Source organism: Fundulus heteroclitus, chromosome 6 (genome assembly GCF_011125445.2).
Source record: "Fundulus heteroclitus isolate FHET01 chromosome 6, MU-UCD_Fhet_4.1, whole genome shotgun sequence".
NCBI classification, from domain to species: Eukaryota; Metazoa; Chordata; class Actinopteri; order Cyprinodontiformes; family Fundulidae; genus Fundulus; species Fundulus heteroclitus.
In genome coordinates, this window is record NC_046366.1 from 25,242,929 (window position 1) to 25,268,071 (window position 25,143).

The 25,143-nt window shown below is 39.3% G+C and overlaps 2 protein-coding genes and 1 long non-coding RNA gene across 3 annotated transcripts in view; 1 reads left to right on the forward strand and 2 right to left on the reverse strand.

Moving 5' to 3' along the window:
- The window catches only part of LOC118563471, a 33,645-nt gene extending 15,456 nt beyond the window's left edge, over positions 1 to 18,189 (forward strand). The window contains exon 2 of the long non-coding RNA XR_004931238.1: positions 17,952 to 18,189. This is a non-coding gene — a long non-coding RNA (uncharacterized LOC118563471). The remainder of the gene's footprint in view (positions 1 to 17,951) is intronic.
- Positions 177 to 13,543, reverse strand: cplx4c (complexin 4c). The gene is made up of 3 exons (XM_012869473.3): positions 13,205 to 13,543; positions 3,296 to 3,383; positions 177 to 831 (listed from the first exon to the last, which is right to left on the reverse strand). Exons 1-3 carry the CDS (start codon positions 13,369 to 13,371, stop codon positions 613 to 615), a joined length of 474 nt encoding a protein of 157 aa, XP_012724927.2. The 5' UTR covers positions 13,372 to 13,543; the 3' UTR covers positions 177 to 612.
- A 2,189-nt stretch (positions 18,190 to 20,378) lies between the features above and the next one.
- LOC118563466 (tubulin alpha-1B chain-like) lies at positions 20,379 to 23,721 on the reverse strand. The gene is made up of 4 exons (XM_036138409.1): positions 23,586 to 23,721; positions 22,017 to 22,239; positions 21,789 to 21,937; positions 20,379 to 21,665 (listed from the first exon to the last, which is right to left on the reverse strand). Exons 1-4 carry the CDS (start codon positions 23,586 to 23,588, stop codon positions 20,688 to 20,690), a joined length of 1,353 nt encoding a protein of 450 aa, XP_035994302.1. The 5' UTR covers positions 23,589 to 23,721; the 3' UTR covers positions 20,379 to 20,687.
- Between the last annotated feature and the right edge of the window lie 1,422 nt (positions 23,722 to 25,143).

The following is a 25,143-nucleotide window of genomic DNA, read 5'->3' on the forward strand; positions in this document are numbered from 1 at the left end:
CCATTTAGTTCTGAAGTCAGACATCATTGATGTGGAGGGGTGGATAGAAACTGTGAGGGATTCCTTTGACAAATAGGCAACCGCAAGCAGCAATATATTTACTGAAACAATACGCACTATATTAAAACGTCATTAAACCAAAATAAAGAATGTGAACTCATTTTTTAAGGTTAGAATAGGTTTTTAAAAAGAGGATAGAAATATTTTATTGTTCTTTGAATCCCTTCTGGAAGAGCAGGCATAGAACAGACATTTTACAGTACTTTCAGCTTTTCAGTATACTTTTTTTTTGTATTTATGCATGTTTATTTACATAGACATTCATATGACCTAAGAGAGGCTGATGTTTTCTTTTTTCCTCAGTATTTTTACATCCACATATGAAGCATTTGAATGGTTGTCAATGAAAAAAGTGAAGACAAAGTCAAACAGAGCCAAACATAAAAGAAAAAAAAACATGTAAACAAGAATTGTTGCCATAAAGAAGTGTTCCACAGCTACAAATGTTTTGTAAAATACGTAACAATAATTTAAAATAATTGCAGAAGTGTTAAATGTGAATAGTAACACCAGCCCGGGTGTGGAGCTTGTGCTTTATGTGTATGACGGGGTTCACATGAGGACACATTTCTCCTCAGCAGTCTGCCTCAGCTCAGTCACTGTGCTCTGGGCCTTGGTCTTCAGCGTGTCCAAGTCCATGTTTTGAAGCTTGTTGAGGAGTGAGTCGTCGGTCTCCTCTTCCTCCTCATCTTCATCCACCATTTTGGCAAGCTCCTCTGGCAGGTCAACGTCATCTCCAGCCATCTGAAGCATTGCGCTGTCTTGAGCACTCTTAGAAAAGGGGTAAAAAAAAATGTGTTAAATGATTCAGTCATTTAACTCATTTCAGATATTTGGCACTTTGTGAAATTTAAAGAACAGGCAGAGGTGGGTACTAACTGGCTACATTTACTGAGTTACTTGAGTAACTTTTTGAATAAAATGTACTTTAAGGAGTAGTTTAACTGCACTGTACTTTTTCCTTTCACTTGAGTCATATCAAAGTATCGCAACTCTTGAGTAAAATTTCTGGCTGCTCTACCTACTGCAAGTAACTTCATGAATAAAGAACATACTTGTTTTACCAGGAATGCACCAGAGAGAAAAAAAACCTAGAGTTTATGTTAAAGTGAAACTTCTTATTTGTACACAAGCTTTGTTATTTTATTGTTATTTTCTATCTGCTGAGCTCATTGGGACATTTGGAGGTCAAATGAACGTACAGTAAACAGTAGATATTGTCATTAGAAGTACTTTGCATTGTTCTGACATACTGTGTAGATATTCACTGCTATAATTATTGCTATCATGTTTAACGTTGAAAAACAATGATTTAGACAATTGTTTCGCCGGTCTGAATTAGTTGTTTTGTAATCATGTTATTCTTTGTATATTTTTTTATTTTTGTCTTGAAAATACCAGAATTTGCACATAACCTTATATTTTAGTCTGTCCGATTAAATATTTTTAAAATATTATATCTTCAGCTGTTATGATTGGTCACTCAGTACTTAAGTAGCCTTCTTACTGAATATGTTTTTTTTTACTTGACTAATTTCTTGGCTGACTACTTTGTACTTTTTACTTGAGTAAAACATTTTTGAATTAGTGCTACTCTTACTTGAGCAAAATTTTATGCTACTCCACCCACCTCTGAGAACAGGTATAGAACATAAATAAGAATATGTTACCAAGGTTTGGTCAAAGATTTACATACACCCAACATATGTACAGTTAAAACTGAAAGTTAGGCTTTTCACAACAGATTGATGTTACTTTAGACTGATCCTCATGACAGAACTGCTGAAACTGGGTCAGACGTTCATAGACCTTTCTTCTTGTTAAAGTGGGGATCTCCTACACATGCATGCTCAGGATGAAGGATTGGTGCAAAGCAAACGACTTGATGCAATCAAGTGTCCGCTGTCACTGCATGTTGATCCAGGAGGAGGGATTGCTGCAAGTCAATGATTTTATGCAGTCATTGGGATTATCTTAGATGGAAAACTTTTTACTAATTTGAATAATAATAATAAACCAAACTTGACAGTATAACTGGATGACTTGATGTATAACTTGATGTGGCTGGTTTTTAGTTTTTATTTAGTTTTGTACAGTACATTAAGATAAGATAAGATATGATAGGCTTTATTGATCTCACATTGGAGAAATTCACTTGCCACATCGGCTCATAAAAGAAGGTGCAAAAGTAGGAAAGGTGCATCAGTTATGTACAGTGAATCTTCATATATACAGTGGATCAAAGAAAAAGAGAAAAATAAGAATAAAAATACAAAAAGAAATATGAATGGGCAGATGATGCCTTATTTACTTTAATTGGCGCTAAAAGAATAAACTTAACAGAGCTGAATCTCAGAACCTCTCTCTTTCATGAGTCGTACAATAGCTGAACATTCCCATGCTGTTTATACTTGCATGATTGTTTGATCAGATAAATGTGGCAACTTCAGCCATCTGGATATTATACCCAAAGATGAACGAGACTTGTGCAGCTCTACAATTCTCTTTCTGACACCTTTATTGGTTCCTTTATTTTCCCCATGACGTTTCACAAGGAATCAGCGGGTTTTGAAGTGTTGCTCCATGTATCCACAGAAGTGTCTTCAATTAATTCAAATGCTATGAATTAACCTATCAGAAGCTGAAAACACCATGACATCATCACCTTGGCTTTCCCAAACTGTTTAGAGGCTTCCGGCAGTAATCTCTCAGTATAATTAAGCTGCTGAATATCAGGACAGTAAACATTTTCATATTGAGCAAATTAAAACAGATGTAGCATTCCTAAGTGTATGATTAATTGGTTTTGTTGTTTTTTGGGTGTGGAGCTGTCATCTAAGTCTTGTTCCCTTGTCAAACTTCTCAGACTATAATACATTTGTTTCTCAGGGAATGTATAATTTTTTGGCTTTCTTTTTTTATGTATGTTTACCAAAAGTTGAAATTACAGATTTAGCTAATAGATAGGAGCATGTTTATTTATTCAAAGCAGTACAGGTTTCTTTAATTCCTTAAGATATTAAAAGTATTTGACATATATGAAAATGACTATATGCTAGAACCAGTCAGTGTAAATACACCTCCCTGACGAATCCCAAATTTTGCAAATGGCTACCTTAGTTTGACACGAATAAACAGCGAAGTACTAATCATAGTTGTTCTTTAGTCGTTTTTATTTGATACGGGGCATTCAGATCTTTGATTAAGCAGACATAGTGATTAGAGAGCTCCTTACATCCGGTAGACGGTATTTATCTCTGAGTGCGACTCTCAGGTTTGCCCTCCCAGCCTTCTTCGTTGCAAAGTCCTTGTCTCGCTGAATCCTGCAGAAGAAAAACACAGCCGATAAGGTAAGCAGTGAAAGCAGCTGAGGACCAGACTGTGACAACAACAATACCATATGCACTTAAATATATGTTTTAACATATATTTACAGGTTACCTTGTAACTGTAACTGCTGATATCCAAACACAGAAATGCTTTGCAGGTATCGCAGCAGACGGGCATTGTATTAAAAGGTTAAAGGGTTGGCCAAAGCAGCTGGCGATGAGCAAAGCCTTTCTTGTAAATCGGTGTCTCAGCACCAGCAGCATTACCACCTTATCATAATGTTTCTGTAGAGGAAAGCAGTTTGCGTTACATACTTTCTACTTGCTTTAATTTGATTATTCTAGTTCTATCATTGTCTTCCTCTATTATGCTGTGAAAATGCTTTTCTTCAGCTTTGACAGAGTAACTAGTCGGAGTTGATGTTAAACTAAATGCAGGGCTATCCTGAAAGAAAACCTGTTGGTGGCTGCTAAAGCTGGGTAGGGTTGGAGATTTACCCTCCAGCAGAACAGGAAGCCTAAATATGCAGCCAGGGACGCAATCAAATGGTTTAGATTCAAGCATATTCATAAATATTCATATTCATATTCATATTATTAAAATAACCCCGACCAAAATCTAGTTGAGATTCTTTAGCAAGACCTGGAAACTGATGTCCATAGATCTGCTTCATCCAGTCTGACTGAGCTTGAGATATTTTGCAGAGAAAAATGAGCAAAAATATCAGTCTCTTGATTTACAGCTGCCAACATCATGTTTCCAAGTGTGTCAAGGGGTGTAGTATTTTGTATGAAAAAGTTTTGTCACCTGACCACAGCACCCTTTTCTGTTTCCTTTTTTACCTGCAATCTGATCATCTGGTGGCTTTCTTTCAACAACAGATATTTCCTGCCACATTTTCGTTAAGTCCAGATGTGTGAAGTGCACTGCTAATAGTTGTCTTTTCAAGAGATTCTCCCACCTAAGTGGTAGCCTCGTGAGACCATCCTGATCTCGCGAGCTTTCAAGGTTTCACTCGCAGATCAGTCTGGCTACTCTCCGTTAAAGAAAATTTGGAGCCGTTCACCAAACGAACGTCCAATCAGCGTTGGCTTTGAGGCGGGTTGAGGTGTGACGCAACGGGAAGCGCGTCAGTTCAGTCTAAAGAACATGGCGGCTTCAGCCGATGAAACTAGCGTTAGCGTGGCTATCGAGCAAGTTTTATCGGAATATTTCTTTATCGGAGTATTTCTCTGCTGAGCTAACGAGCCTTTACCTGCAGCAACAAGAGTAGCTTGGCTTGTGGTTGTGTTTTCGTCGTCGCTCTGTTACGAGCGACGACGAATCTGATTGGTTCATTTGGCCCATCTATCACCAACATAGGCCAATCAGCTAACCAGTATTTTCGCCCCTTCCCAAAATTACTTAAACGGAAGGTTTCCAGATGGATATGCGGAGCAAATCTATCTGGCGGAGTCAGGTAACCTAAGTGGTGGATCCCTCCAGAATCCTCACAGACATCTCAACTCCTTCAAGGAATTGAGTTTTCATTGCTTGGCCAAACAGTGCAGACAGTCATATTTTGGTAGGTTAGCACCTGCACCATAATCTTTCCGTTTCTAATTAATGAACTGAAAAAAAAGCTTGATGAGTTGTCTAAAGTTTGGGGTATCGTTTTATAACCTAATTCTGATTTAAACCTCTATACAACTTTATCCATGACCTTTCTGCTGTGTTGCATAGTCTGATGCTGTTTGTTCACCACTTAAAGTGATGTTCATTTTTTAATCAAACATTGGTGGGCCGGCCCCAATATCAAGTCACCTCAAGAGTATTTAACCTACTGAGCTTGTCAGTATTCTGGCAGACTTAGATATACAGACACAAATGTTTATAACAGTATTTTATTGTAGGGGAATCATCTTTTTTTACCACATCACTCTATAAAGAACGATCGTGTCCCACTGATTATTGCTAACATAGAACTCCACAGCGATATTTGGAGATGCAGAAATCTGCATGCAGACGACACATCTAGGGACACAAATATAGCTTATGTTACAACGAAACAAAGTTAATAAGCATTTGCTGATTAAATTCAGGGTGGTCCATTTGGACTTTGGTCTAAGTAAACCCCTTTCTCTTTATTTGCAAAAACAATAAATCGTAACTGATATTTCATGCAAGACGCCTAAAAGCCAGCAGTTGTCTGAGAGAGAATAAGAAAAGCTTCTCTTTTATATATATATATATATATATATATATATATATATATATATATATATATATATATATATATATATATATATATATATATATATATTTATTTATTTTTTTTTATTTATTTTTTTTTTATTGGATTATTACTACATGATCTGTCTTTCAAATTGTTAACAAAAATGTTCACAAACAATGAATGCTGAATGCCTCAGACAGAAAATAACATAATGTCTTTAAATAAATTATTCTCTTATTACAGTCTCAATCTGTAATAAGCAAAAAAATTTTAGAGGCATGTTTCAAACCCTGCCCACTGTGAGGTGCTGAGACAAACTTGCATCCTCAGACTACTTTGTTAGTCATACCTCTAGATGTTTTTGTTTGTTTGCTTGTTTTATGATTTTTTTTTTTTAGCAGTATTGGGCTTTATTCAGCAGTAATGCCTGTAATGAATAAAGAGATGGCGCCTATCTTCGGTGGGCAAGGGGCGGAGTACATGCTAGAAAAGTTGCCAGTCCATCAAAGAGTCCAGACCTCCAGCTTGGAGAGGAGGCTGAAGTCAGTCTGCAGTGCCCAGGGAGAGGCACTTGGGCTGGGGTGGGAGTCACGGCACGCTCCCCTTAAAGGGCATGTTCTTTTGTATTGCTCATTTTAAATAGTGGCTAACAGAAAAGGACCTTTAGGTTATATAATATTTAAAATCTATTATAATTATTATTATAAATTAAAAGTTTCCAGACACTTCAATCAACTTAAAAAAAGCTTGGTATGACTTGCAGTTACGTTGATTTTATGGAAATTGTTAGGGAGTGGCCAAGGAAGTTTTGATCATTTATTGGGATTATTTTTTTACCCTGTTGAAAAAAAAAAACTTATATAAAGGTTAGATTTTTCTAGTTTTAGTCATGATGCTATACTGAAAGAATAATCAATTTTAAGGTTTTTTTTATGCGTCTTTAGCAGGGAGCACTAGTGAACAACCTGCTAGATTTATGCTGCATCCTTATATTAATTTCATGGTGTTAAATTAAATTAAAAGTCACAGATAAAGAAAATCGCTTTATATTATTTTTATTCGTGAATTAAAACAAAATTCTCCAGTTCTTGTTTGAGTTTGGGATTTTGACTGTATGGCTGTAAAAGGCCATAGAGACATCTGCCTGTTTAAAACAATGCGGGGGTGCAAAGCACCTCACGCTACGGCTCATCAGAACAGCTATAGGCTAAACGGTCAGGAACTGACCTCCTGATCATGATTTATCTCTGACGTCATTTGTGTTACTAGCCCAATTCTGCAATAATGTCCTTATCAGAGTTATATGTCAGTTTCCATGTTGCTGCATTTGTCCTGTCTATTTAAGGGTGGTCTGCTCTAACCCTGCTTTAATCAGATTAGCCTCCACAAGAGCCACAGCTTGGCATAAATCCTCAGTTGCTTGATGTCTCGGTCAGGAAGGTGCTCTTACATTCTGCCATCAGGGCAGTCTCAGCTTTTACTCATACACAGTTCGGAGACATGCACAGGAGTTGCAGCAGACAAACTCTACATTTCACAATCCTGTTTATATAAATACAGGCTTAACTTTATGCCCTGTGAAAAGGCTATTTACTTTGTGATTTTGTCAATGTGAACATTTACAAAGTAATGACCTTTTTGAAGAGTTTTAGTCAGGCTTCAGAGCGTATGAGTGGAAGTGGATGCCATGGCTTTGGATGATATTACCAAGGATGCGACTACGCGTCTAAATTAAACAGATAATGGGGCCCATATTAAACAGGCTTCCAATGTTTAATTTTTTCCCTTTCGGAATATTGCCGAAATGAGAAATATTTTGTCCAGGGGTGACGCTGAAAAACTAGTCCATGCATTTGTTACTTCAAGGCTGGACTATTGTAATTCTTTACTATCAGGAAGTCCACAAAATGCAGTTTGAAGCCTTCAGCTGATCCAAAATGCTGCGGCAAGAGTTCTGATGAAAATCAACAAGAGGGATCATATTTCTCCAATTTTAGCTTCCCTTCATTGGCTTCCTGTTAAATCAAGAATATAAGTTAAAATTCTCCTTCTCACATATAAAGCCCTTAATAATCAAGCTCCATCATATATCAGAGGTCTGATTACTCTGTATGTTCCTAACAGAGCACTTGTGGTTCCTAGAGTCTCTATGGGAGGCAGATTCTCCCAACTCCCAGTTTTGGTCCATGTGGCAGATACCCTGTCCACTTTTAAGACTAGGTTTAAAACTTTCTTTACTCCAAGAGATTAAAACAATCAGATAAACTCATTGAATGGGATTTAAATCATCTTAATAACTAAGCTTTATTTACCTCTATTTTAGTGCAAATGCTGCATCATCGTGTAAATTCAGAAACAGTATCTGGCCCCCTACCTTTTTTTTCTCTCTCATAAGGTCAGATTTATGTTATATTAACACATAACATAGAAAGGATTCCTGGATCAATATGTGCTTCTGTGCTTTTTTGTGTCTCTGCTCTGTCTTCTCTAACCCCCAGTCACTTGAGGCAGATGACCGTTCATACTGAGCCTTGTTCTGCTGGAGGTTTTCCTTCCTGTTAATGGGGAGTTTTCCTCTCCACTGTCGCTTCATGCTTGCTCAGTATGAGGGATTGCTGCAAAGCCATGGACAATGCAGACGACTGTCCACTGTGTGAATGCTGCTTGTCAAGACTTCCTTAGATAGGAAACGTTTTGACCGATCTGTCTGATTTAATTGAATTTGACTTTGTAAAATTATGTGATGACGTGTTATGAATTGTCACTATATTTATATTTATGGAGATAGTCATATCTAATTTACTCTTATATGTCATGATTTAGGTTTTTTGTTTGTTTGTTTTGGACTTCTCCAGACTTGTCTATAATCAGCTCTGTCACCTCTCAGCCACAGAAACCCTCCAATCAGCTCAGTCCACTCCTCAGTCACCAGTCATCAGCCCAGACCAGCTCCACCTGCTGCCACTAATCAGCTCCTACTCTGCTCACCTGTTCCCCAGCCTTCATATACCTGCCTCACTCACTGTCAGATTAGCTCATCACGTCACTTGTGTTTTACCGCCGTTGCATTTGCAGTCTTTGTGTGCTCAGTCTGCAACAGTTCAAGTCTGGTTCTGCCAGCATAGAACATTTTCAATAAACCCTTTTTAAGTTAACTTGTTGTTCAGCTGAATTTCCGGTTCACACCTGCATTTGTGACATATTGTTTTGTGGATATCATATAGCTACTATTACACCCTATTTGTATTGATTTTCACTGCGTTGGAGAATCCAGTGGAAGAATTAATATCCTCCTCTTGGTGGATATTGCTTATCAGAGTTATATTGTTACATTCCCTGCAGTGGAGTATGAGAAAAACATAAAAAATATAAAGTTGTGGTCAAAGCGGATATAGGAAAAGCCTCTCTGGTGTGTAAGAATTAGTGCAGGATTGGTATGAAATGTCCCCATGGTTTCTTTTTGTACCCCCAAAAAAAGTCAGGTCTGAATCAACAAAACTATGGAAGCACACAGAAAAAGGGACAAAGTGACAAGAAACTCACTCCTTTGGTTGAGCTATGGAGAGTAGGTTAAAAAATGTGTTTCCAAAAGAACGCACAAACCAGCATTTGGAAAGCATGTAAACCCCATAGGGAAAAAGAATGAAAGAAAAAATTTAAATTGTGTGGGGGAAAAAAAGCCTGAAGCTTTTCTGACTTTCTTCTTTTCTCATTGGCAATAAGATCTTAATTTCATTAGAAGTTGTCTTTCACCTAGTTGAAGTTAACGAAGAGTTCAGCCTCAGACGACAATGTAAGATGATTAAATAATTATTGTTTTAAAGCGCCCTGGCTAAGAGATGTGTTTAATGGTGGATTCTGTCCTGACAGGTTGTTACACACAAGCCTTGTCTGCTCCTTGGGCTAATTTGAGCCCTGAGAAAATAAACCCTTACCCAAAGCTACCTGCTAAACCCTGCCCACATCCGTTGATGTCATACGTGCATCACAAGTGGCCAAGCTGTGGCCTGGAGACACAGATTTAAAAAAGAACAGGTATCAGCCACTGAAAGGGCATTTAGATTCAGACCGTCATTGAGAAATACATTCATTCATTCAAACAAAATAACAAGGATGCAGTAAACTTTTAATGACCTAAGACAAGTTAAGAGAAGTTAAACAGTCTTCACGGCTATGATGAATACCATAACAATAAACCAACTTCCACATTCAATGTATTTAACTTGAACACATCGCAGCTATGCTGTGTTAGGCTACAGAACAGAGTACCTCATAATATGACTGTGTATTTATCTGTTTTTCACATTCCTTCTTCAGTGGTATCTAGTTGTATTCTCAAACTTCCTGAATTTATGATGAAAAAGAAATGCATGGAAGCAGTTTGTGGAGAGGGCCATAACAGAACTGGAATGGTCCAATTAGATTTTTCTGATGTTCTGCTGGGACCTGCAAAACTGCCGCATCATCCGGACAACTGCCGAGATCAATCGCCTTGTCTATAATTGAGGGCAGCAAAGGGTTCAGCCTCGAATGAGAATGTAAGAAGATTAAATAATGGTTTTCGTTCGCCCTGGTTGAGAGATGTGTTTAATGGCAGCTTCTGTCCTGACAGGTTATCTGCTTCTCTGTCTAATTTGAGCCCCGAGGAAATAAATCCCTACCTAAAGCTACCTGTTAAACCCCGCCCACATCCATTGATGTCATACGTGCATCACGAGTGGCCAAGCTGTGGCCTGGAGACACAGTTTAAAAAAGAAGCCACTGAAAGCGCATTCAGACAGTCAATAGCCATGTTTCCATCCCAAAGTCAGGCAAATTATGAGCAAACTTTTAAAATTTCGTAAAAAAGAAATGTGAATTTGACATGTTTCCATCTACTTGCTCGGTACAAACTAACCAGGCTGCGCAAAGCATATTTCAGTCAGACGTTGACATTACACAAGACAGGAAATAATTATTGTTAACTAGCATGGACCAAACCCCTAAAATGAAAAAGGAGAGCAGTTTTCTGGAATGTGTTGCTATCAGGTAAGTTGTCATTGTCCTGTCATGTCAACTAGTACTGGCGATGTTAAACACAATCTAGAGACGTTGAGAAAGAAATGCTATTCTGTCCGCATTATGGTAATATCCGGTAGGATGCCAACAGCGGAAACAGCTGATTACTCACGTGAGGTAAATGTTTGCAATGTCAGAACTCACCAAATGTATTTCCATCTCCCATTTTGTGCATTAACTTTTTTTCACAAAATCCAAAAAAAACACCTCAAGCAAGCGTAAAAATGTTTTGCATTTTTGTTACTTCAAATTTTGCCATTTCCATCAACCTTTTCTGATGCGGTGCTTTAAAATTTGCATATAAAACGTTGATCGAAACACAACTTATGGAGGAATAAAGTGATGTTCATCACTGCCGCATCACCCACATAACTACCCGGAACAATCGTCAAGCAGTCAGACTTAGGATGAGTCCCGCAGAATTTTGCAGTTTCTATCAACCTTTTCTATCAACCTAATGCTCATTAAAAGACGTTGATGGAAACGGGACAATTCTCATCCTGTTTTTTTGCTAATAAACCTTTGAACTGCAACACCGTGTCTGGCTTGAATATCGGGTTCCCCGCCTGTCTGACGCATTACACTTAAACCAGTTCTCGCACAGAGAACCGTACCACCTCTATCAGGGAAGAGGTTCCTTTGGTGCTTTATCAGACAAAAATTAGATGAATATATTGTTACCAGCTTGTACTGGTAATAGTTGTTGCAACCAAAATGAATGACAAGGCTCAATGTTTTTTCAACCAACAGGGCTTTTTTTCTAAACCAACAGAAATTGTTCATGAGAAAAGAAGAATTGCAAAAGAATCTGAGTGACTGTAGATACTCAGTCATGGTTGACTTTATCGCACCTTCATTAAGGTTTGCCCTTTGGGATCTCAAGGTATTTGTAGCTTCAACTCATTCGGTTGCGATCATCTTTGCACTCAGGGAAACCAGCTTGTAAAACATTATGGACGTACGGAGTACACATGTGAAACGCACGCAATTGTATTTCCTGGAATGTCAAAATGGTGCCAGAATGTAATAATTTTTGAGGCCTCTTGACACGTGTCTGGACAATGCTTAATGAAACTTTATCAGCACGCCACTACTTTGTAGATTGCTAATACTAGCAGATTACAGGTGTCAAAAATGCATATGACTCAATCAAATATGAGCGGCGATGAGCCCGTTATCCATATCACTGTTTGTTTCATGCTTGGCATCTACGTTAGCATTCATCGTGGATCGTGAATCTTTAGAGTCATAAATCTGGGTCAGATTAGGTGGAACCTGGGGCAACATCAGCCCTACACCTGTCTGATCTTTTAGTTGAAAGAATGTTTCAGAATCCACACCAAAATCTGTTTAAAGTTGTTTCTCCAGCATAGTGTTTATGAGAGCTTCATCACAATATTAAAGGCAACATAACATGCAAAATCCCCTTTTTTTTAGCCTTTAAAAACATTTTGTTGTGTACTTGGAATCTGTGAGAACCAGAAAAGTTGATTCTAGTCTCTATTTTGTTTGGGTCTTTTTTGAGCCGTTGAGTTTTCTTTATTCTCTCTTATGTTTTTTGAACAATGACATTACAGAATTTGCCGCGTAGCTGCAAGATCAGGGACTTCCAGCTATCCAATTTCAAATCCGCCATTTTTATTTTCCGCTGCGATTTTGTTGAGATTGAAATTATAGAAAAGACCGAAAGCAGTCTGAAATTACATTCTGTATTGTCGTTATAGGTTTCAGCAATTACCATCACATGTTTACCTGATATCATGCAGCCCTAATGTTTACTAAAGCCAACAAATATTTACTGATGATATTCTTCCCATATATGGTCACAGTTCTTAGCATCCGTTGTGACTTCAGTGGCCCAATTGTTTTCACTGTGCAAAACCAACATATCTTTGTTGTGTGTTTCCTAAAAAGTTTGTAATTTTTGGCATCATGCATTAGAAATGTATTATATCATTTTATCATGCTTTTTTTAAAATGTAATGCTCTAATTGTTGAAATAGACAAATGCACTCCTGACTATTTACCTTGAGAGAATGCTGTAAGGAGGTACGTACATATATTTTACATAAAGTTATGCACTTTTTGTGTTCAGATTTGTCCAGTTTTCACAGACAGATGCTTTGTAAGAATCGTACTGCCAACTTTTGCCTCATGCTGTATCAACACCGTACAGCAGAAAATACGTTTTCTGAATCCATGCAGCATAATTCTTCCATTGTTATTAGATTAGGCTTCCCTATCATTATATTTGGGTTGAAGATCTTGAACACCATCTATTCCTCTATTCAAACCTCGCTTCAAAACATTTGTTTGGAAGCGTTTTTTGTTTTTTTCTAACGTTACTGTCAGTCAGATTACAAAAGCCATTGAGCTATATATTAAAATGCATTGAATCACATTAAAATGCATGCATTGATTAATCATGTTAAGATAGTGTTCCCTCCTCAGAAACCTGGTGTACTTTTTCAGTCAAATGCAGTTTTGCTATGTTAAGCTTTGTTATAAATATGTAGGTGATAAAAGCATTTTTTTACTCACTTTTCTTCCACCAGCTGCTTCTGGTATTCCTCAAACTCCTCTCTAGACATGCCTTTGGACTCTGCCGTTTCTTTACCATCTGCTCCAGCTTTGCTGTCACCTTCGCCACCTCCATCAGAAAAACCCTTTAACTTACTCCCCAACATTTGATTCATGAGAAATGCCATAGCTTTTTCAAAATGTCTGACTCAATTTGGCTGGCGGAGAGGAGAGAAAACCTTTTGACAAATGTGTTTCTTAATACTTTCAAAAATAATAATTCATCTAGCAGAGTTGCTCACTGTACAAACGTCCCAATTTGAAACCTTGCCTATTGTGTGCCATGATGATTAGAGTGCATCAATAACTTGTGGCTGGAGTAAAACCGCTAAAGAGCTTAGCTCATAATTGACAGGCTTCAGACAATGAACGGTATTTACCTTGTCAACAACACGCCGCAGGGCAGGACCTCTGTATGTTAGGGTAAACCAGCACATATCTGATACATGTTGCAATAGACTAAATATAAAATAGAAACAATGAGAATGTAAATCAGTAATTCCATGGTAAATGTGTGAATTATAATTCTGTATCTGTTGCTATTCTGTCTCTTGTTCAAGGCAGTATAAAGGATCATGCTGGCACTGAAAGCTTGAAACTAGAAGGCATGTTCTCTATTTCGATGGGTGGCTCGGGATTTGTGAAGAAAACTTTCTGTTAAAATATGCTACCTGAGGCAGATAACGCTGCTGGTGTCTTCATTAAGTATAAATCCAGATTAGCTGGTCCTAAAGGCTAAAGCTAATGGGTAGTTAAAGAGGAGCCCAAACCTCTATGATCTGAAAACAGCTTCAGTCTCATCAACATCATCACCATTTATGTAAATGCTATTTTGGGAACAGTTGTCAGTTTTGCATAAATAAATACAAGCCAATAACTAATTATGAAGAGAAGCTTCGCGTATGATACTCCATGGAGAAACATCACATGTGAAGCTTCCCTGATAAGTGGAACTGTCATAAGTGTAAAACTCTCTAAAAATCATTAATCAAACTGTGTTGGTTGGCCAGGACTCAGTGATGCACTACAAGTACCACCTGTCTAAGCATTGTTTTCCAACATATACACCCTATGATGGATTCATCAGGATGACTGTGCGAAACAACTCAGAATGTCTGGATGATCTGAATCACTGACTGACTCATCCACGTCTGGTGGTACGAGAACAGGGCAGAGACAGAAGAGCATTCAGTAGTCCAGGCTTGGGTCATGCACAATGTTTCAGTAAACAGGCTGGGGTTTGCGAAGGCCCAGAAGCAGGGGGAGAATCCAAGATCCAGGCCTGAGTCGGTAACAAATGGCCTACAACAGGCAGAGGTATCCAACAGGGGCAGAGACAGCCAGACTTGGTCGAGAGGTGGCTCAGGGTTGTTAAAATTCAGACACAGAAGCCAAGAGGAGAATCGGACAGGGGCAAGATTGGCAGGAGAAATCACAGGAACGAGACAGGTCAATAGTAGAGAGGCAATCAAGGAACACTGGATGGTTTACTCACAAAATGGCTTTCAAGAATCTGGCAGTCACACACTGGGAGACGCTGGTGTATATAGTGTACTTCCCAGGTCCGCTTAATTGGAGCCGCTGCAGGTGTAACTGCTCAGATCTAATTACCTGAGCTGAGTGTGAGCAGGAGCAGACAGAGAGTGACGTCATGGAGGTCAGGCATGGGTTTCTCAGACAGTAACAGGCTGAATCATTACAGCTGTGACATCTTTAGAGGACAGCAGCAGGTTTGAAGATTTGAATTGGCCTCCAAATCCCACAGATTTCCATCCAGTTCTGAATCTTTGCGCAACTTACAGGACCTGCTGCCCACATCTTGGTGACCAGAGACCACCGCACACCGTTATGGGTCGAGTGGAGTCCATACCTCACAGGGTCAGAGCTATTTTGGCAGCAAGAAGGAGACCAACACACTTTATGGAAGAGGATCAAAATGATTTGCGCTAATGTAGTGATGTGTTAACCTCCTATAAATCTTTTAAAGGGGCCTACTGACGTATTTTGGCCATAAAAAGAAAACCCACAAAAAAAAAAAAAAACATATTTATCTTCAAATAAAACAATAAACAGCAAAACTTTGTCCTGATAGTGTTTTCTTAATCCTTTTTGAGCCTGAAAAGAACTTTGCACCGATCAGCTGGTAAACATTGTTGCGCCATCTGCTGGCAGTACCGCAGAACTATCAGGAAGCAAGATGGTGACAATTGATGCTGGTACTGTAAAGGTGAATTCACACCTTGTCGTACATTGATTGTACTACTTCTTTCTGCAAGCCAGAAAGAGAAGCTGTGCAGTTGATGTTGCCAGCCATGCGAATTGCCGGTGATATGCCAGGCGAGAGTAGGGCTGAACGATTTTTGAAAATAATCTAATTGCGATTTTTTTTATCTTAATATTGCGATTGCAATTTAATGCGATTGTTTTTTTGTTTTTTTGTTCAGTTTAATTTATCATGTCTTTTTAAACATATACAAACAACAAATCAATCTGTTTCATCGCTGTACATAGATAAAGATGTTTGTAAACAAGGACTATTTAAAACAAGAACTTTTAATGTTTTTATTAATCAGAATATTATTGAAGAGAACAGCTTTTAATTGATTTGGACATCAAACCTTGTTGAACATAAAGTGCAAAGTGCAACCAACAAGCAAGTCTATGTATTAAACTGAATGACCTGTACCTAATGCTATGGTGAGATTCCTTAAAGCTTCTAGTAAAACAGTATGATTATATAAACTGTAAAACAAGTAATAAAATTAGATTATTTCACTGCTGCAACTGTCTTCCCTTCCATGTGGAGACAAACCTCCTTCAAACATGTTACCAACACCTAAGGGACACATCTTGTTCATTAATTGTTACATAGGCAAAAATTGCAGACCTCTGCAATTTGGAAATTGCAGGGGGTTTTATATTACAATTACATTGCAAATGGGATTAATTAGCAAAAATGCGAAAAACTAGTAAAAGTGGTGACTTTATCGCCTAAATCACGTTTGGCATGAATGCACCGAACACACCGTATGCGTTCACACCAACCGCAAAACACAAAAGTTCCGATTTTTCTATTCCAGCCACTGTCGCTTTGCATCCATTGCAAGTGTTGTGTCGCTCTGCCTTTGTTTTAATGTCCAAAAATCATGCATTTTGCTACATCACAGGCATGTATATGTAGACGCCGAATCACACAATGATGTCGCGCCATAATGAAAGTGGCATAGTGTAGTGATTCAAAAGATGCCTCATTCATGTGCTGCGTGGATTTGTACCAAACAATTTACAGTACATACCTGATTTACTGGCATTATCTTTCATAGGTAAGAATGAACATATACTTATAATTGTATTTATACATTATAATGTTGCATATGTGTCTGTGGGAGCCGGTGCTTCACCTTGTTTAGTCCTTGCGCACATGCGCGATATCATACTTCCGGGTTATGTGGTCATGGGATTGTAATTATAGACAAACAAATAGAGCAGAAACAAAGTGCAATGCACATACATAAAATATAAAAAGCCAAAAGGGCGATCATTTATTCAGAAATCATTTGTATTAACTAGTGTAAAATTTGTAAAACCTCACTTCAAAAATCCTGAAATTTCCCTTTATTCTAATTTGAAATGAAATTAGTTACACATCCACATGGCAGTTTAAATTTCAGCCAAAACCCTGCATCATATTTGTCATGGTTTAAGTTTTGTCTGGCTTCTTTTCCTGTTGTTTTTCGGTTCATCCTCCTAGTCACTAACCTGACTCCGCCAGATGGATTTGCTCCGCATATCCATCTGGAAACCTTCCGTTGAAGTAAATTTGGGAAGCGGCGACAATACTGGTTAGCTGATTGGCCTATGTTGGTGATAGACGGGCCAAATAAACCAATCAGAACAACGAAGCATATGACGTACTAACAGCGACGACGAAAACACAGCCACAAGCTCTTGCCGAAACCAGTTGGGAAAAGAGCAAAAACATCTTTTCCTCTGAGAAAAGCCTCCAGAGCAGCAAATCATGACAATATTATGATAATCTATTTATAATTATGATTTCATTTAAAGTTAAACTGAATCTTACATACATTTTTTATATATATATATTTTTTTTACACAATATTAGGCATCATCGGTGCACTTAAAGTGATTTTGTGACTTTAAATTCAACATCACACTTTTTCTGTTTCATGACTCAAATATATTCAACGAGATGCTTAAAATCTTCCTGATCTGCTCTACTCTACCCCCCAGAGGGCCTCCCATGTATTGTTCTTCTAAGATACTAAGAGTATATTAGGGACGCTGTGGTCTTAGCCCTTCATTGACCTGAAACCTCTGCACCTAACAAAGAACTAATAAGGCTCAGGACATTAACTATGTATGACTTAGGATCACCTAATTACTGGGGATTTGTTGCAGATATTCTGTTCTGGGGAGTCAATCCAAACTGCCTATGATGCTTAATGTTGCTTAATGTTGTGTACAAATATATAAAAACATGTATGTAAGATTCAGTATAACTTAAAATGAAATCATAATTATAAATAGATTATTATAATATGATGCAGGGTTTTGGCTGACATTTAAACTGCTATGTGGATGTGTAACTAATTTCATTTCAAATTAGAATAAAGGGACAGTTCAGGATTTTTGAAGTGAGGTTCTGGTAAAGGGACCTAATCACGTACACATGTTGTCTTTTTTGCAGACCTGGTCAGATCCAGGCAAGGCTCGGCGTTCTGCACAACCTCCTTTTAGCCAGCAGAGGACTCTGAGGCATGCCTGGATGATTTCTTTGTCTGGATTAGAACAGCAAGTGAAACGCCAGTGAAGGCTGCCATTAAAGTGGTGATGAAATAACAGATGAAAGCCCCATTTTCCCCAAAGCCACCCTTGTCAACATTTAACATGTCTGAAATTGAAAGAAGAAATAAATTTGAACCGTTTGTTACTGTTTCTATTAAACTTATATCACCCTCAACGCAAACAAAGTAAGCTACCTTAGTAAGTATAAAAAAATGAGTTAGATAATATTCTTCTGAGCAGATCTTTAGCATTGTTTTTCAGGATGTTTGAGGGCTACTGATGAGAGGTTTAACACACAGACTCATGACTGGCAGGAATACCATCTTAATTCTGAGGGAAAAAGTTATACAGCACAAACGCCATCATTTTCAAAAAGTAGAAACTGGTTAAAAAGTTGTAATTGAATGTTATTTTTCTTACAGAGTCAAAATAATACATACAGGCTCAAATATACATATAACACCACTAAGATTTGGGCAAGTATCTTCAACAAGGTCCTATAATTCTGACAGCATATTTGACCACTCTTCTAGTTAACATTGGTAGAGGATTTCTTATTTATTTATAGGCCCAAACTTCTCTTTTAAGCCTCATGGTTTGTTTCCCTGCCCTGTTTCTCATGCCTGTTGTAAATAGTTTTTTTTTTTCATTATTAAAATCTTGTACCTTCCAGTTTATCTGCATTTGAGTCCAGCCTGACAAAGCCAGGCTTCTGTGGACTAGAAGTTGCTTGAGCACCGTTGAAGGCAGTTTTAACAGCAATGTACTCTGAGTCCTGACCAAAAGAGAAGCCTTTTCTTGAAGATGTACACCTCAGAGTTTAACCAATATTTGGAGCTGCTCAAATGGAGGTTTTAGGGTCAGTAGGGACAACAAAAACATTAGCAGTTTGCCCACAACGACAGGAATGTTTGGAAGTTCAAAGCTCACGTGCATCAGAGAGGTTGTAACAGACTTTTAAGCTAGCGCTAGCTGCTATTAGCTTCACAGACAGCCCAGTAACAGGGTTCTGTGGCGCTCTGTTTCCTTGGAGCTGCACCACACAACACTCTGCTGCGTGAATGCAGACTGAAACAGGAAAACAACAGACATGTGTTCAGTCCTTGTTGTTTATAAGTTAATGTTTCAATAAAGGTTTAAGTGTCACAGGAGCAGGATAGTTTTCACACGCCTAGACCGCCCTCTTGTTGCTATAGACGGTAATTCCAAGAAAAGTAAAGATCAAAGCAACTGGACTTGGTTGCCGTATGGAAAACAAGTCCAGTTGCTTTGATTTTTACTCTTTTTGGAATGACCATTACCTGGATGACTGAGAATCTTCACCAGCATGTAGACGGTAATGTTTACTCCCTGGTTTGTGTTTGTCAGAATGAAATGACCATTTAAATTTGATATACAAATTTGATATAAATTTGCTAACAGTAAAAACGTATCGATTAAAAATTGTAACGGAAGGAGAAAATATACAGTTGATCGGCCATACTATTTAGAAAAGATCAACTTATAGTCCAAAAACTGTTAGTTGGGATCATGTAGTCGAGAGTTTTGACTTACTGTCTTTTTACTTCCAAATGCAATATTAAAAGCTCCAAAAACTGCTCTGCAAAACAAGTTTAGAAGGTCCTGGTTAGTTCTTTTTAGAAGTGGTACAGTAACAGGATAGTTTTCACACGCCTAGAACCAAGTTCTGGTTCTGATGGAGGATTTAATCCAGAAGGAGAACGAGGCCTCGTCTTTCTAAATAACTCCATGACTTCTCAACCTGCTGCTCCATAGACTTTATATTATGCCTATGTGCTGCTCTGCAGTTCTGCCAGCGGCCTTCAGGGGCGCTAGACCAGCAAGTTGCAGGTCCAGCGCCCCCTGGTGGCTAAAAGTTACACAGCGCTGCTGCTTCAAAGGAGACTTTCAGTTGGACAAACTTCAACAAAGACCGACAAAGGAGACTTGATATTTTTTTTTTGCTTTTATTCCACTGGACTTTGAGGACAGATTAACATGAAATAGATTTCTACAGCACTGTTGCTGCTGCCTTGCTCAAGAGCCACAGGGAGAATTTAGAGGTAAAATCCAGAACTTTTTTTTTGCCTTAAAACTATTTAAAATGTTAAAACTTTTTCTTAAAGCACGTCTGAGCAGATGAAGCTCAGGGGAAGATAAAGAGGTAAAATCCAGAACTTTTTTTGCCTTAAAACTATTTAAAACGTTAATAAAACTTATTCTTAAAACACGTCTGAGCAGATGAAGCTCAGAGGAAGATAAAGAGGTAAAATCCAGAACTTTTTTGCCTTAAAACTATTTAAAAGGTAAATAAAACTTTTTCTTAAAACACGTCTGAGCAGATGAAGCTCAGAGGAAGAACAAGAAAGAGGTAAAATCCAGAACTTTTTTGCCTTAAAACAATTTAAAAGGTAAATAAAACTTTTTCTTAAAACACATCTAAGCAGATGAAGCTCAGAAGAAGATAAATAGGTAAAATCCAGAACTTTTTTTGCCTTAAAACTATTTAAAACGTTAATAAAACTAATTCTTAAAACACGTCTGAGCAGATGAAGCTCAGAGGAAGAGAAAGAAAGACTTTGGTGACTTTTGCTTCAACTTAAATGAAAACATGGAGGCTTTGGACCGGCCGGCCCGTCTAGTACTCCTCCCCCTCCTCATCTTCTCCCTCGATGGAGTCGACTCCCACCTCCTCGTAGTCCTTCTCCAGGGCGGCCATGTCTTCGCGGGCCTCGGAGAACTCCCCCTCCTCCATGCCCTCGCCCACGTACCAGTGGACGAAGGCCCTCTTGGCGTACATGAGGTCAAACTTGTGGTCGAGCCGGGCCCAGGCCTCGGCGATGGCCGTGGTGTTGCTGAGCATGCACACGGCCCTCTGCACCTTGGCCAGGTCTCCTCCAGGAACCACGGTGGGAGGCTGGTAGTTGATGCCCACCTTGAAGCCGGTGGGACACCAGTCCACGAACTGGATGCTGCGCTTGGTCTTGATGGCGGCGATGGCGGCGTTGACGTCTTTGGGCACCACGTCGCCGCGGTACAGCAGGCAGCACGCCATGTACTTGCCGTGGCGAGGGTCGCACTTCACCATCTGGTTGGCCGAATCGAAGCAGGCGCTGGTGATCTCGGCCACGGTCAGCTGCTCGTGGTACGCCTTCTCGGCGGAGATGACCGGGGCGTAGGTGGCCAGGGGGAAGTGGATGCGGGGGTACGGCACCAGGTTGGTCTGGAACTCCGTCAGGTCCACGTTCAGAGCGCCGTCGAAGCGCAGAGACGCGGTGATGGAGGACACGATCTGGCTGATCAGCCTGTTCAGGTTGGTGTAGGTGGGACGGCCGATGTCCAGGTTCCTGCGGCAGATGTCGTAGATGGCCTCGTTGTCCACCATGAAGGCGCAGTCCGAGTGCTCCAGGGTGGTGTGGGTGGTGAGGATGGCGTTGTAGGGCTCCACCACGGCCGTAGACACCTGAGGCGCCGGGTAGACGGCGAACTCCAGCTTGGACTTCTTGCCGTAGTCCACGGACAGGCGCTCCATCAGCAGGGAGGTGAAACCGGAGCCGGTTCCTCCACCGAAGCTGTGGAAGACCAGGAAGCCCTGAAGCCCGGTGCACTGGTCCGCCTGAGGACGGAACCAAGATGGAGGCTTCACAACGTTTCTCAGCCCACTTCAGAGGCAGCTGCATTATTCAGCTCACGCTCACCACAACCAGTTAACATGGTCCTCAGACACGCGTCTACCCACCAGTTTGCGGATCCTGTCCAGAACCGGGTCGATGATCTCCTTCCCGATGGTGTAGTGTCCCCGGGCGTAGTTGTTAGCGGCGTCCTCCTTCCCGGTGATCAGCTGCTCGGGGTGGAACAGCTGCCTGTAGGTGCCGGTGCGCACTTCATCTGAGGAGAGACGCTCGTTTTAATCAACAATTTAGTGGCTTCGGTTACGACTGAGGCCTAAAAAAGATGCTATACTCACCGATGACGGTGGGCTCCAGGTCCACAAAGACGGCTCTGGGGACGTGCTTCCCCGCCCCGGTCTCACTGAAGAAGGTGTTGAACGAGTCGTCTCCTCCTCCGATGGTCGCGTCGCTCGGCATCTGGCCGTCCGGCTGGATCCCGTGTTCAAGGCAGTAGAGTTCCCAGCAGGCGTTCCCGATCTGGACGCCGGCCTGGCCCACGTGGACGGAGATGCACTCACGCTGGAGGAGGAAGGAGGGAAAGTTAAAAGATGGAGATAAAAAGAAGCTAAATAAAATCACCACCTACAAGCCCGGTGGAACAAAACGGCTTTCAGCTGGTTTTTAAAAACGATGATCGCAAAATAACTAAAAATGCTGCAAAATACTTCAATTAGCTAATGTGTGCTAATGATGTGGTTTCCATGACAACAAAGGTTGAGCTGTTCATCTTTACTAGAACAGGGACAGAAATAAACCATCTTTTTCTTTCATTTGCAGCAGAATTTCTATTTTTCATCAGATTTTCTGAAGATGACGGGGATTTCTTAAGCTGGTGGCAGAGAAAAAAGCAACAAAACAAATGACTTCTTAGCAAAGATGGCCTGAAATGTGCTTTCCATGCCAGCTAACTTTGGGACATTTCAGCCTGAAATGACCTGGAGCCACACATGACCCTGATTGGCTCCTGGCTGCATTTCCTCTTTCTCTAGAATGCAAATCATGATTTATTCTTCCTCAGTGGGGAAATTGAAATGATAAAATAACATAAATACCATGATCATTTTTATTGGGGGGGGGGGGGGGGGGGGGGTCCGAGTCCGACTAAGCTTTCACTTACCTCCTCCTCTTGAGCGACAATCAATCGATCGTGGCGCTCAACACATTCTGATTGGTCAACGGTCTCCATAAACCCGCCCCCAGCTCAGTCAGCCGGTTCTGTCCGCTGGTCCAAAGTTGTTGCTTAGGCAGAACATGGATACCGGTGGAGACAGAACCGGTGTTAATCAAGCAGCAGCAGAACTTTAAAGGGAAATCCATTTGGGTTCTCCGAGTTCCGCGTTTTTCAAACGGGTTCCCTGATCACGTGACTGGCATCGCGACCGTTTGGATCAACGGCGGGAACTAAAACCGTTAGAGACGTTGGATCAGTTTTAAAAACGCACAAAGACTGACTAAAGGCAAAAACGGTGAATATTAAAGTAGTTTTCAGAAAAAAAGCCCAGATAAACCTAAAAATGACGAAATTTTCTCCTTATTATATGTTATACTTTCAATTATTTTATACCGTATCGATATTTATGGTTCTCTTTCTACTCGGGAGCAGTGAAACGTAATTTAGCTCAAATGTGCACCGTTAATGTGCAGCTGAACGAAAATAATTTATTGAATAAAGTCTGACTAAGTATTTTTGTGCCTAAAGACGTCAGGAAAAATCAGTAAGTGAACTAAAATCTTCTTCGCTACGCTTCTGCGGAGTTAAAACTGTCGTTTTTGACACAATGAACAACCGGTTCATCTTCCCTGAAATAACTCTATAAGCTTACATTCCAATAAAACTCTCCTTAAACCTTTAAAACTACTCTTACCATGTTTTCGTCGTGGTATAGACTTCAACGGAAGTGTAGAAATTTGGAAAAGTATCTCGGCTTGTTTGTAGCTTCGATGGAAGACAAAATGAGAAAAGTTCGGAAGGTTCGCTCCAAGACTTAAAGTGGACTGTTCCATTAGGCTGTGGGGGGGGGGGGTGGACTTTACCACTGAGGGAGCGAAATCACAAGACCAACTAAAACATGATAAATCAAACCTAAAAACAAAAAAATATATATTTATAATGTTTTCCATCATCATTTTATAATGAGTCCCATCATTGTATATACTTCATTTATACAGGTTTTATCCGGTCCGGTTTAAGTCTCCGATTTGATAGTTTTAATGAAGAACTATATTACCCAGAGTGCTATGCAAAACCATCGCCTTGTTGCCTGGCAACAAGTTAACGGCCATGAAGAAGTGGCAGTTCTTCGGCTAACAGTAAAAACGTATCGATTAAAAATTGTAACAGAAGGAGAAAATATATAGTTGACCATATATATCATTAGATTTCAATAGATTTTTAGTTTGACTGGCTAAGAAATTTTTAACATTAGTTGTTTTTCCTTGATGTGAAAGAAACTGTTTTTGCTGTCTTAGTTAAAGGAAAATACTAGAGAACTGTCTTTCTATCCATTTACCCATCTTTACCACTGGGGTGAGGAGGGAAATCACAAAATAAACTACACCTAGTTAATTACGAATCTCGCATGTTTGTCAGCCAAAAATCAAAGCATAAAACAGAGGGATTATTATTATTATTATTATTATTATTATTATTATTATTATTATTATTATTATTATTATTATTATTATTATTATTATGGCTTTTCTGGAGTTTTAGCTCTAAATGCATTTTAAATATATACCATAGATGGATTAAATTGACGCCATCGTTTTTTTCTGTCCAGTATTTGTATCTCAATTCTGCTTTACACGGTCCATTCATCATGATCTCATTTCAGACCTATTTGGCCCAGACCTGGCCCGGTACAGTAACTAGAGTCACAAAATGCAGCGCTGTCAGATTTAAATATAATATAATATAATATAATATATTTATATATATATGAGTAAAATTCTGTTTATAATAGTATCAATCTCTATATTTATTCAGTAAAAAACCCATATCCTGTACTTATGGAACCATTGTTTATCCTGCACTTGCTGCTATTGTACTTCTGGGTAGACCTAAACTGCATTTTGTTGCCTTGTACCTGTACCTGTGTAATGACAATAAAGTTGAATCTAATCTAATCTAATAATATAATATAATATAATACAGCACACGTTTGTTGCTTAAGAAATTTTTATTTTAATGTGAAACAAAACAAAAATTCTATGATGGTAAATAAAAGTGAAGCTTAGAATGATAAACATTCCATAAACTAGGGCTGGACAATAATTCAATAACAATATATATGGATCGACAGACGTATATCGATGACAGAAAAAAAGGGTCAATAAAAAGTTCAATAGAATAGCAGTTTTTCTTCCTTTTGCATTCTAGCCATGTCAGTTAATATTACAGTCATTACATCCTCCCAACTAATC